The 12,672-nt window shown below is 32.3% G+C and overlaps 1 protein-coding gene across 2 annotated transcripts in view; it reads right to left on the reverse strand.

Annotated features, from left to right (window-relative positions):
- Window positions 1–12,672, reverse strand: part of PCCA (propionyl-CoA carboxylase subunit alpha) — a 373,670-nt gene that overhangs the window by 123,215 nt on the left and 237,783 nt on the right. For both annotated transcript variants that reach the window (XR_012922419.1, XM_012751855.2), the window contains exon 19: window positions 10,985–11,087. Coding sequence is in view for 1 of the 2 variants with exons in the window: in XM_012751855.2 (XP_012607309.1) it covers window positions 10,985–11,087 (103 nt within the window). In the remaining variant the exon portion in view is untranslated. The remainder of the gene's footprint in view (window positions 1–10,984; window positions 11,088–12,672) is intronic.

The raw sequence follows: 12,672 nt of genomic DNA on the forward strand, positions 1-12,672 counted from the left end.
ACATGGATTGTTGGTCTGCCTCATATTGATTTTTATAAGAGTTCATTATATATGAAAGACATTCCCCTTTTGGGACTAAAATGAGTTGCAAATTTTCCTCTGGTTTGTTGGCTTTATTTATGATAGTTTTACATTCATGCAGAAAAATTTCACATTTTTTTAAGCATTACTTTGACATATTTTCCCAGTAATTTTTTTCTTAAATGGAAAAATAACTTTATCAAGAAAACAAATGTTCTTGCCTAAGTGAGAGAATTTCACGTTTATGCATTAAGTATGTTTTTCTTTTTAAAAATCCATTAACAAAAAATAATATATTTTCCTCAAATAAAATATTTTTTGCTGCTTTGTTTAGTATCCCTCTTACAGCTAGAAAAAAAAAGTCTGAGTGAAAAAGTTACCTAATAAGAGAACCAATATGATCATAACATTTAATTTCTATCAAAAGAAAAAAAATGAAAAAAAGCTTTAAATATATCATATAGCTTCAAACAACTTACCTCAAATTTCTATCATTTGTCATGTATTATAAGTCGATTTTATAAACAGGATTATAGTCCTTCATTATAAACTCATAATGGTACTTTAGCATTCTTTATAAAATACTACTATAAAAATGTTCTTTTCTTTTTCTACCTCCTGTGCACTTAAGCCATGCATAATTTTTTAACAAAAAGCCCACAGTAAGTACAAATGTAATAGTTAACTTGTTTGTTGATGTCCTTTTCATGTTCAAGAATAAAAGCCTACTCCAAAAACTGACAATAGAGGCAAAAGTATAGATATAATAATAATCTATTTCTTCTAGGAAGGGTGTTTGAAAATTAATTCTTTAAAAGAACAACCATGATTCTTATCACATCCTTATAAAAAAAAACCCAGTAATTGTATCATTTAGTATTACTTTCTACTGTATAAGTAGGATAAAAGGAACAGAGATTATAATATAAAATGTAGGAGTAAACTCTTATTGAAGACACATTTAAGATTCTTTCTTTTTTAATGTATATAGAGTGTCACTCTTGTCTCCCAGGCTAGAGTACAATAGCACGATCATAGCTCACTACACCTTCAAACTCCTGGGCTCAAGTGATCCTCTCACCTCAGCCTCCTGGCATAGCTGGGGGTATGGGCCCCAGCTGATTTTTGTGTTTTGTATTGTTTTTTTTTGTTTGTTTGTTTTCTTTAAGAGATGGGGTCTCTATGTTGCCCAGGCCAGTTTTGAACTCCTGGCCTCAAGTGATCCTCCTGCCTCGGCCTCCCAAAGCACTGGGATTACAGGCACATGCTACTACGCCCAACTAATTTTAAAATTTTTTTAGAGATGGAGTCTGGCTATGTTGTCCAGGCTGGGGTCTTAAACTGCTGGGTTGAAGTGATCTTCCCGCCTCAGCCTCCCAAATAGCTGGGACTACAGGTGTGTGCCACCATACCTGGCTGATTTTTTTTTTTTTTTTTACTTTTTATAAAGACAGAGTCTGGTTATATTGCCCAAACTGGTCTCAAACTCCTGGCCTCAAGCAATCCTCTTGCCTTGGCCTCCAAAAGTGCTGTGATTATAGGCTGAGCCACTGCACCCAGCCAAGATTCTTTATATTAATACTTAAGAACATAAAAAAACTGTTACTTTGTACACAAGATTATTTATTGGTATATATTGTAAGTTTATTCAATTCCTCATTTTATGAAAATGTTACATAAAAATACACAAACAGCTTTACTTAAAATCAAATTTTCAAAGTGCTCTTTAAATATCAAAAGAAACTATGGTGGAATGTTTTCTTAGTCAAGAAATCTAGAACAAAATATATGGTAGTAGAACAAAGGGGAAAAGGAATGGTTATGTCAGAGAAAGAAAACTTCAAACAATATATATATAATTATTTCTTATTATGCATCCATATGTAATTATTATTTTTTATTCTTATGTTCATCACCATATTCTTTCTTTGAGAAGAAAAATATAGGGTGGTAATTTCAATGATATGAATACTACAAAACATTTCCCTCCCTCCACCACAGGCATCTACAGATGAGACAATTTTGTATCAACCTAAAAGAACACTATTAAGAAAACAAACTGAAAGCACAAACTCTTCTAGACACAAAATTTTACCTATCTCAAATTTTACATTACTCTCAAAAATTTCTACCTACTTGGATAAAACTGTAAAAATTATTGCTAAAAGTCATTCTTTTGAATTTTAACACCAGTTTGAAAAATACATTCAGGTAATAAGATTTTAAAAATGCTTTCTAAACAGCCACTCTAAGGAGGCTCTCTATTTGGAGGAGAAATATTATGTACAATTTTGTGATTTATTCACATTCTTGTGATGCTTCCAAAGATTCCTACCAATGGTATGACTTGAGCTGTTACTTTCAGCACATAACAAAGACAATTCCTTTTATCATGTGATAAAACTATTCAGGCTGGAAATAAATCTGTGCTTCCTTATATTAACAATGATTTATCCACAGTCTAACAAGTAACATCTACCTGTAAGTGTTACTACAAGGACCAAGTGAGATGATGTCTGTGAACTGCTTACCTCAGTGCCTGGGACAATGCAAAAAAAAAAAAAATTCAGTAAATGCAGACCTATGTCATCAGTGGCATCATCAAAATACCTTTGAATAGGCTAAAATAACTATCAAAAGCCACAATGCAACTAGAGAGACAGAGAAACTGTCATTCTATTGTTTGTAGAAAATGAGTAATAGTAAAACTAAGAAAGCATATTATTTGAAAAGAAATCAAAGTTATTATATATGGGAGATGTCTCTGAGTTTTTAACAAACTCTGCTCCAACCCAAGCTACCACATTTCAGTGTTTTTCCTCATCTATGTATATGATGATTTGAGGCAAGTCGCAGCTTATATACAGTAGAAAAACATGTTCGAAGTTGTCACTCATTAGTCTCTCCCAAGTGGAACTTCTTTCATCTTCCCACAGCTCTTTCCTTTCCCCCAGGCAGCTGAGTGCTTTCTTCTTTTTTTCTCATGGATTTAACTGGTTGGAGGCACCTCTATTAAGGCATTTATTATTGTACTTTAAGTACTTCCAACTCCGACTTACTGTTTACCACCATAAATAGACTGTCTACATGGATATCTCCAAGGCCAACGGCCTTTTATTCATCTTTTTTTCCCAACAAAATATTATGTTGATAATGTATATGTATAATGTTTGTATATAATATGTATAATGTATGTGTATAATGTTTATATGTGTATTAGCAATTTGCTAATTGCTTCCTTGGGATATATAGTTCTAGAAGTAGAACTAGTGGACTAAAGAATATTAATGTTTTTAAAGGTCATTAACAAATGTTATCAAGTTATCAAGTTACTTTGCAGAAATATTAGACAAATATATATTTCCATTTAATTCATCTTTGAGTTGCTGCTTCTAGGCCAGCAACTATTATTTGGAAGAATTTTCTATTTTTGAAAATTAAAATATATCTACCACAGTAAAAAGGATATAAACACTTATTTAAATATTCAAGATTAAATATTAATGATACAATTGAGCCAGGGTTCTGAATAACCAAGATGTTTTCCTTTTGAGGAAATGCCAGGCTGTTTTCCAAAGTGACTACACCATTTTACATTCCAGCCAACAGCCTATGAGGCGTCCAACTTCTCCACATTTTTGTCAACACTTGTTCTTACCTACTTTTTTTATTACAGCCATCCTAGTGGCTGCAAAAGACTATCTTATTGTAGTTTTGATTTGCATTGCTCTGATGCCTTATGATGCAGAGGATCTCTGTGTATGCTTATTGGCTGTCGTATATATTCTTTGAAGAAATGTCTGTTCAGATTCTTTGCTCATTTTAAAAGTGGGTTGTCTTTTTATGTTAAATTGTAAGTGTTCTTTATGCATTTTAAACACAAGTGCTTTGCTGGATACATGATTTGCAAATATTTTTTCCTGTTCGGTGGTTTGTCTTCAATTTCTTATCAGTGTCTTTGAAGAAAACATTTTAATTTTGATGAAGGCCGATTTATCTGGTTTTACTCTTGTTGCTTGTGTTTTTGATGTTTATCCAAGAAAGCATTCCCACATGCAAGGTCACAAAGATATTTTATTTTTTGCATTTAGGACTTTGATCCATTTTGGGTTAATTTTTGAATATTAACACAATATGAGGTAGGGGTCCAACTTCATTCTTTTACATATGGATATCCAGGTGTTGCAACACCATTTTTTGAATATTCTTTCTCTTGTTGAATTATTTTGGCACCTTTGTCAAAAATCAATTTGCCATATATTGCTGGGTTTATTTCTAGATTCTCAACTCTTTTCTATTCATATACATTGGCTACCTTTTTACAAGTACTACACTATCTTTGATTACAAGATAGAACTATAATCTTTGATTACAAGATAACTGTAATCTTTGCATACAGTTTTGTAGTAAGTTCTGAAAGGTGGAAATGTGAGGTGTTCTTTTTTCAAAATTGTTTTGGTTATTCTAGGTCCCTTAAGTTTCCATGTAAATTTTAGGATCACCTTGTCAATTTCTAACAAAACTATAGCTTAGACTCTGGTAAGAAATGAATTTGAATCTTTAGACTAATTTAGGAAGTAGTGCTATCTTAATATTAAGTCTTTCAATTCACAAATATATTATGAGAAGCTTTCCATTTTTTTGGACTTTCCTTAATTTCTTTTTTCAAAGTTTTGCAGTTTTTGCAATATAAATTTTACACTTCTTTAGTTAAATTTATCTCTAAGTATTTTATTCTTTTGATTTTGCGTTAATAGAATTTTTTCAATTTGATTTTGGGATTGTTCATTGCAAGTGAATAGAAATACAATTGATTTTTGCATACTTATATTGTATCCTGCACCCTTGCTGAACTCATTTATTAGTTAATAGTTTCTTAATTGACTCCTTAGGATTTCCTGTATATAACAGCTTGTCATCTGAAAACAGAGATTTTTACAATTCTCACTAATTACGGTTGGTTTGCTGGGGAGTAGGTCCACAGATCTCCTTGCTTACCATTCTGGAATGGATCTCTGCCATTTAACTTTTAATATAAATTTTATCAATATACAACTTACTTGAAATTGGGAGAATGAAAAGTATCTGATTCTAATATGAACTGCAGCAATGTTTTATGCTAATCAAAAAAGTTTTTGTCTTTCTATAAGAAGCAAAAAATTAAATCTCTTTTAGAATAAACTAAGAATAGCCTTAAAAACTGAAAATAATTATGTTTGTTGACTATACTAAATGTTATTTTTCTTCACTTAGATTTTCCTTTTTAACCATTAAAATAAAGATTACTTTGGTATACGAAAACTCAAAAGTCTAAGGTCATTCTTAGGTAGCAGTAGTAGTATTTGTAAGGTCTTTACAAAAATTTCTATCACTTGGTCCTTGCCTGCGAGAGTGGCCACTGCGTTGGTGCTCTGGGGCTTGGACCCAAAAATAAAAAAAAAAAAAAAAAAAAAATTTCTATCACCAACTCACTGTAACAACAGATATCTAATTAATATCTAACAACATATATAACTGCTTGCTAGTTTATTAGTTAACATGAAACATCAGGCAAAACTTTTTTTTAAAGTACATGTACAGGGCCGGGCGTGGTGGCTCACGCCTGTAATCCTAGCACTTTGGGAGGCTGAGGCGGGCGGATTGCTCAAGGTCAGGAGTTCGAAACCAGCCTGAGCGAGACCCCGTCTCTACCAAAAATAGAAATAAATTAATTGACCAACTAAAAATATATATACAAAAAATTAGCCGGGCATGGTGGCACATGCCTGTAGTCCCAGCTACTCGGGAGGCTGAGGCAGTAGGATCGCTGAGCCCCGGAGATTGAGGTTGCTGTGGGCCAGGCTGACGCCACGGCACTCACTCTAGCCTGGGCAACAAAGTGAGACTCTGTCTCAAAAAAAAATAAATAAATAAAAAAAATAAAGTACATGTACAATGCTCATTTTTTCATCACTGGGAAGGGCAAATTTGTAAGCTAATTTTCCTACACATCAGGACTGACATTTTTCTTTGACATGAATTACCTTCAATATTAATTTATTTCATCATCTTTAATAGCTGCATTAATCTTTTCATTTATCATAAACTTTATTTTTTTTGAGTCTAAATCTTCCTATGTTGCCCATGTTCAAGCAATCCTCCCTCCTCAGACATCCCAGTAGCTGGGACTACAGACACGTACCACTGTGCCCAGCCATAAATTATTTTCACCAATTTTGAGCTACACCACATACAATAGAAATTGAAAACATCTTGGGAATCCAGAAGGGAATCAAGAAAATAATTATAAATAAAAATCAGTTTGTTTTTTATACTTTTGGGTTTATTATCGTGATAAGCTACATAATATTTTTACTTTGTGTTCAGCAGGTTTTATACTTAATTCTGCTATTCATTCTGATAGCTGTATTCAGAATAATCAGAATTAAGACCTAAAACACATGAAGTATTTCACTTTTACTAACTTTTAACTTTTATTTCTACCATGTTTTCTTTATTTCCCAGATTTTCCATTCTTCCTACTCTTTAATTTTTCATTGCAAGTACTAGCTTGAAGTGCTTTGTATATTTTTTAATTGTGGTAAAATACACATAAAATTTACCATCTTAACCATTTTTAAGTGTACAGATCAGTGGTATTAAACACATTCACATTTTTGCACTACTATCACCACTACCAAACTCCAGAACTCCTTTTATCTTACAAAACTGAAACTCTGTACCCTTTAAATAATAACTCCTCATTCCCCTTCCTCCCAGTGCCTGGCAACCATCATTCTATTTTCTGTCTATATAAGTGTGACTACTCTAGGAGCTTTATATAAGTGGAATCACACAGTATTTGTCCTTTTGTGACTAGTTTATTTCACTAAGCATGTTTATGTGACTAGTTTATTTCACTAATCTATGTTATAGCATGTGTCAGGATTTCCTACCTTTCTAAGGTTGAATAATATGTCATTGTGTCTATATACCACATTTTCTTTAACTCTTCATCCACCGGTGGACACTGGGTTGTTTCTATCTTTTGGCTATTGTGAATAATGCACTATGAACATGGATGTGAAAGTATCTGTTCAAGGTCCTGCTCAACTTTTTTTGGATATATATATATATATATATATATATATATACCCAGAAGTGGAATTAATAAAGCATATGAAAATGCTACTTTAACATTTTTGAGGAACCGCCATACTGTTTTTCCACAGTTGCTGTACCATTTTACGTTCACACCAACAGTACAAGGGTTTCAACTTCTCTACATTCTTACCAATATTTACTTTCTATTTGATAGTAGCCATTCAAATGGTAGGAGGTAGTATCTCATTGTGGGTTTAATTAGCATTTCCCTAAAGATTACCAATATTGAGTGTCTTTTCATGTGCTTTTTGGCCATTTGTATATCTTCACTAGAGAAATGTCTATTGAAGTCATTTGTCCATTTTTAATTATGTTTATCTATTTATTTTTTTGCTACTGAATTATAGTTCTTTATATATTCTGAATATTAACTCCTTATCCGATATATATTAATAATTTGCAAGTATTTTTCCCATTCTGTCAGTTGCCTTTTCATTCTGTTGATTTTGTCCTTTGATGCACAGAAGTGTTTAATTTTTTTGGGGGGGAGGGGACAGACTCTCACTCTGTTGTCCTCCTGCCTCAGCCTCCTAAGTAGCTGGGACTATAGGCATGTGCCATCATGCCTGGCTAATTTTTTCTATTTATTTTTAGTTGGCCAATTAATTTCTTTCTATTTTTTAGTAGAGATAGGGTCTCACTCTTGCATGCCATATCCAAGAAACCAATGCCAAATCCAATATCATGAAGCTTTCCCCCTATGTTTTCTTCTAAGAATGTTATAGCATGAGCTCTTATATTTAAGTCTTTGGTCTATTTTGAGTTAGTTTTGTACATAGAGTAAGGTAAGAATCCAAATTCATTGACTTGCATATGGACATACATTTTTCCCCACATCATATATCAAAAAGGCTATCTTTTCTCCATTGAATGCTCTTGGCGCTCTTATCAAAAATCATTTGACCAGATATACAAGGGCTTATTTGTGGGCTCTCTATTTTAGTCCACTGGCCTGTCTTTAAGCTGTGCCACACTGATTTGCAAACTTTTGGCAACCTTTGGTAAGTAATTTAAGATGAAGAGTTGTGAAACCTTCAATTTTGTTCTTCTACTTCAAGATTATTTTGACTATTTGGGAACCGCCCTGAGATTCCATATGAATTTATTTATTGAAAGGCTGTCTTTTCCCCATTGAATGTTCTTGGTACTTTATCAAAAATCATTTGACCAGATATATAAATAAATTTTGGGGGGATGAATTTGTTTCTGCAAAAAATGTCACTGGGATTTTGGCAGAGATGGCATTGAACCTGTAGGTCAGTTTGGGTAGTACTGACATCTTAACCATATTGAGTCTTCTAGTCCCTGACACAAGATACCTTTTCTTTTATTTGTGTCATCTTCAATTTCTTTCAGCACACAAGTCTTTTGCCTCCTTGGTTAAATGTGTTCCTAAGTATTTTATTCTTTTTGATGGTACTATAAATGAAATTGTTTTTGCTTTGTATACTTTTAAAATGTACAGAAATGGTTCCATTTGTTACGTATATTTTTACAACTTTCTTTTTCACCATCGTGTTACATGCATATATACTAAAAGTGTAACAACGTGTACAAAAAGGACATACAGCATCTTTAGGATACCTGCCATCTTTGAGGAGGAAGAGAGCAGAATGGGATGATGTAAAGAGAGAATTTAACTTTACCTATATATTTTTTTTTCTTTCTTAACAGGACATTTGTATAGAAAATCTGAGCATTTGCTGTACTTGCCTCATTAGAAATATCTTTAAATTTTAAACTTCTAAAATTAAATTAAAGAAATTAAAATTAAAGAACTCTGAAAATGTGGGGTACCTGAAATTTTTCTGTGGGCTAAATAATTTGCTTGTACTATCTCTGGAGTAATTAACCCAGACCTAGACTGTCACCTTTAGGCTAATTTTTTCTCAAGGAGGCAGGGGGTGATCTCGGAAGTCAAATAAATAATCATAGTTCTCCCCTGTATGACCCTAAAAAGCAGATAATAATGTCACACTATTGAAATATTAATACCAATGAGCCTTATCCCACACTACTCAACTTGCCTCCTTTAGTAATACTGACGTCAAATGAAAGTAGTTCAATTCAAATGCCTTAGAAAAAGGGCAACACTTTTCATTAGACTATTGATGTTTCTATTATAGCTAAGCCAATAAATATGGGAGGTAGTTTTTTATATTATGGTAGATATTTTCCAGGGAAGTGTATAATGTACTAATTTTGATGTGTTTTTAAGCAGCCCTGTTTTCTTCATAAGCTAAAAAGTGAAACTAGAGATAATTTTACAGAAAAAAATTTAAAAGACACCACATACACACTCAGGTCAGGGGTCTCTAGTTTTCCAACATGGAATCTAAAACGAGCATAAAGAAGCAATTCTAAGAAGTAATATGGGCAGTTTTCTTATTAAGGCAAGGCATTGCTTAGAAAAACATTGTATCAAAATATCAGATTACAGTAAAACTTCAGTGGTGACTCAATACAGAACTGAAAATTATGTTGAAGTCTACATTTCTGTAAAGTTAACCTTCCCTCAGGAAAGTACTATATTATAATAGCAATACTCTTTACTACTCAATTCATATAATTTGCTATTCAGCCTAATGTATAATTGTCTATTTATAAAGCTATTTTTTAAAATGATAATATAGATAAGAGGAATGTAGAAAATCACAAAAGATTATCACAAAATATATCATAAGACTGGTTTAACACCATCTTAGCTTTCATTTAAGACAAGCTTTAGCAATTTTGGCATATACGATGAATCACAAAATGTAAAGAAAACCTAAGAGACTACCCTTAATTCATGAATTAATATAATTTATTTGTGAGTCTGACAACCACACAAGAACATCAGCTTCTCCCAGGCAACAGCCTAGCACTTATCTGGCTTATAGCAGGCATGCAATAAGTATTTACTGAATAAATTAATTCTCATGAATTCTCAATTTATAGTATTTTCTCACTGAAATCAAGAAATTGCCATATCCTACTCCTTAGCCCTCACCAGTTTTTATTTACTGAAATTATTTTGATTTTCATACCCTGTTTCATTCTTCTGATAAAAAGTCATTTGTTTCCCCACAATACAATGACATTTCAATGCAACTTAGCCATGAGAAGAGAAATATAAAATAAATGTAAACATAGTATTCATCATACTAACTATAAAGCAGCTTCCTTGGGTTCAGGCTGAAAATAAAAAAGCACGCAAGTTAAAATAGCAACTTTTAATGGCATTTTTCTGGCAATCTCAAATCACAGATTTTAAACGTATCATTCATACTACAGTATAAACACTGAAATCTTATTGTAACATTGTTCACTGCCGACCAGACTTCAAACTAAAGAAGGTCTGTCATGGATACTGTCCAAGGGGTTTAAATTCTTCAAAACAAAAAGAATGTCACCATAAGGTAAACTTAGCCTCAAGAATGTCTCAAAACATGAAATACGAAGATTATGTTATATGAAGCTTCAGATTACTTGTTTTAAAAGAATGGTTATCTACCACAGCTATCATATGTTTGGAATTATAATTGAAGATGCTCTTCTCTGTAACAAAGGCAAAAGTATTACTTCTCAATAATATAAAAGAAAAAGGAATCAGGTATCAGGAAGTGAGTTTAGAATGTGGATAAATCTAGAAATGTATTGTCTAATTAGCATAAGAAGACAAAAATTCTCATTTACATTCAGCTTTCTAAAGAAGATGAAACAAGTATGTGGCAATGCTATAAATTCAAAAGATAAGAGTCAGTGAACAGGTTAAAATGGTTTTAAATATTCATAGATAATTTCAAGATTATCAAGAAAATAAAGAAATACAACTCACAGAGAATGTTGACCCACTGTTTGATGCTATGACAGTATGAACTTCATCATGCAACTTTATTGACAGCTCCCAGTTAACCATGTCTGGTTTAATAATAGGTACTCTGAAGTAGAAAGAAAAGAAAAAGCATTAATCATTTTAATAATTTTATATTACTTTCTCAAAAAAAAACCTAATTTTCTTTTGATATTAAAGTATGCAGGGTAAAACTACCAAAAATGAATTTCAGAACATTTTATTTTAAAAGGTTCCATCCTTGGAAAAAAGCTTACAGATTTAAACTAGAGAGGTTTTTAAAAATATATACACCAGAGACAACAGCAGTCATTCTGGCCTAATTGTGGTGCCATTATCTATTCTATGAATTTAAGTTGCTTAATTGTGACAGTCCTTCACAAATTAAACTTCCTTAAACACAATTAATTTTTTTCAATATTTGGTTACTATTCCAGATGTTTTCTTAAAAAATGACAATAAACTATGCCATGCCTTCAACTTCAGAGACATAAAATGGATTGCTGAGTCAGTGTTATTTGGCCTAGAGAATTATTTAGGTTTTATTTTGTTCTTCATAGTTTAAAAGACTAAAAATATATTAAAGAATGGACCTCCATGTATTATTATATTTATAAAATGTTATAGAATGCTCTTCATAATGTCGGTTAGAAAAAAACTATCTTAGTTGTTTTATAGGATATAACTTTTTTTGGTAAAAAGCTATATCTGTTTTATTTGCTATTACTAAAACTACAAACTTTTAAAAATTGATTTAAAAATTACTCATATACCCACTTAATATACTCTTATGTAATAGGATAACAATATCATAAGTTTGTTAAAACAAAGCACAGCCACACACACACACACCCACACACCCCTAAACAACTTAGGAAAAATTTTTTAGAATACAAGTATGTTTCTTACAACTTTTTTAAAGTAATAAAATTTAATGATTTCAGAATTAACCTAATTTAAGTACTGCATGTTTACATACTTTATAATTGTGAAGTAATATTTACTAAGCACTAAACATTAGTATTTTATAGCACCCAGGCTCTGGCTTAAGCCACAGTTCTGAAAAAATGTTGCAAGTTAGGTATTCATTTAAAGCCACCAAATTTCAAAAGAATTCTCTCTGTATTCACTAAAAAAAATAGTCATAGTTATAAAAACTATGATTCTAATCAAATCACTTCTAGTTACAATGTCTAATGGATAATGATTGATAACCTGGGTGAATATTTGTATTTGGCTCACCTTTCTTGATTTGTTTTCTGAAAATGAGTACATGTTTTAAATACTATATAAGCAAAAATAAAGAAAAGTGAAAAAATGCATCAATAGAAAAGCACACTGTACACAAAGGCCTGGAGGATTCTCTTTTGGCAATTTGAAGAGGGTTTCAGAGGACACAGCTTCACTCACACAGGAGAGTTTGACGTGGGGGGTGGTAGGGGGACAAGACATAGGAAGGAGAGAAGGAAGACGGGAGAAGGAGGAAGAGGTATGAGCAGAAAGGAGGCAGGGAAGAGTGCTTCTGTGCCAACTCTTCCTCTCTTGTAGCACCTATATTCCACAGGGCATTCGTGTGTTTGTCTCCTTCTTGGCCTATGAACTCCTACAAAACCAAGACAATTATTTTTGTATCCCCAGTTTCTAGCACAGGTTGGGGAGAAAGAGATGGGGGC

This window comes from Microcebus murinus, chromosome 13 (genome assembly GCF_040939455.1).
Source record: "Microcebus murinus isolate Inina chromosome 13, M.murinus_Inina_mat1.0, whole genome shotgun sequence".
In the NCBI taxonomy this organism is placed as follows: Eukaryota; Metazoa; Chordata; class Mammalia; order Primates; family Cheirogaleidae; genus Microcebus; species Microcebus murinus.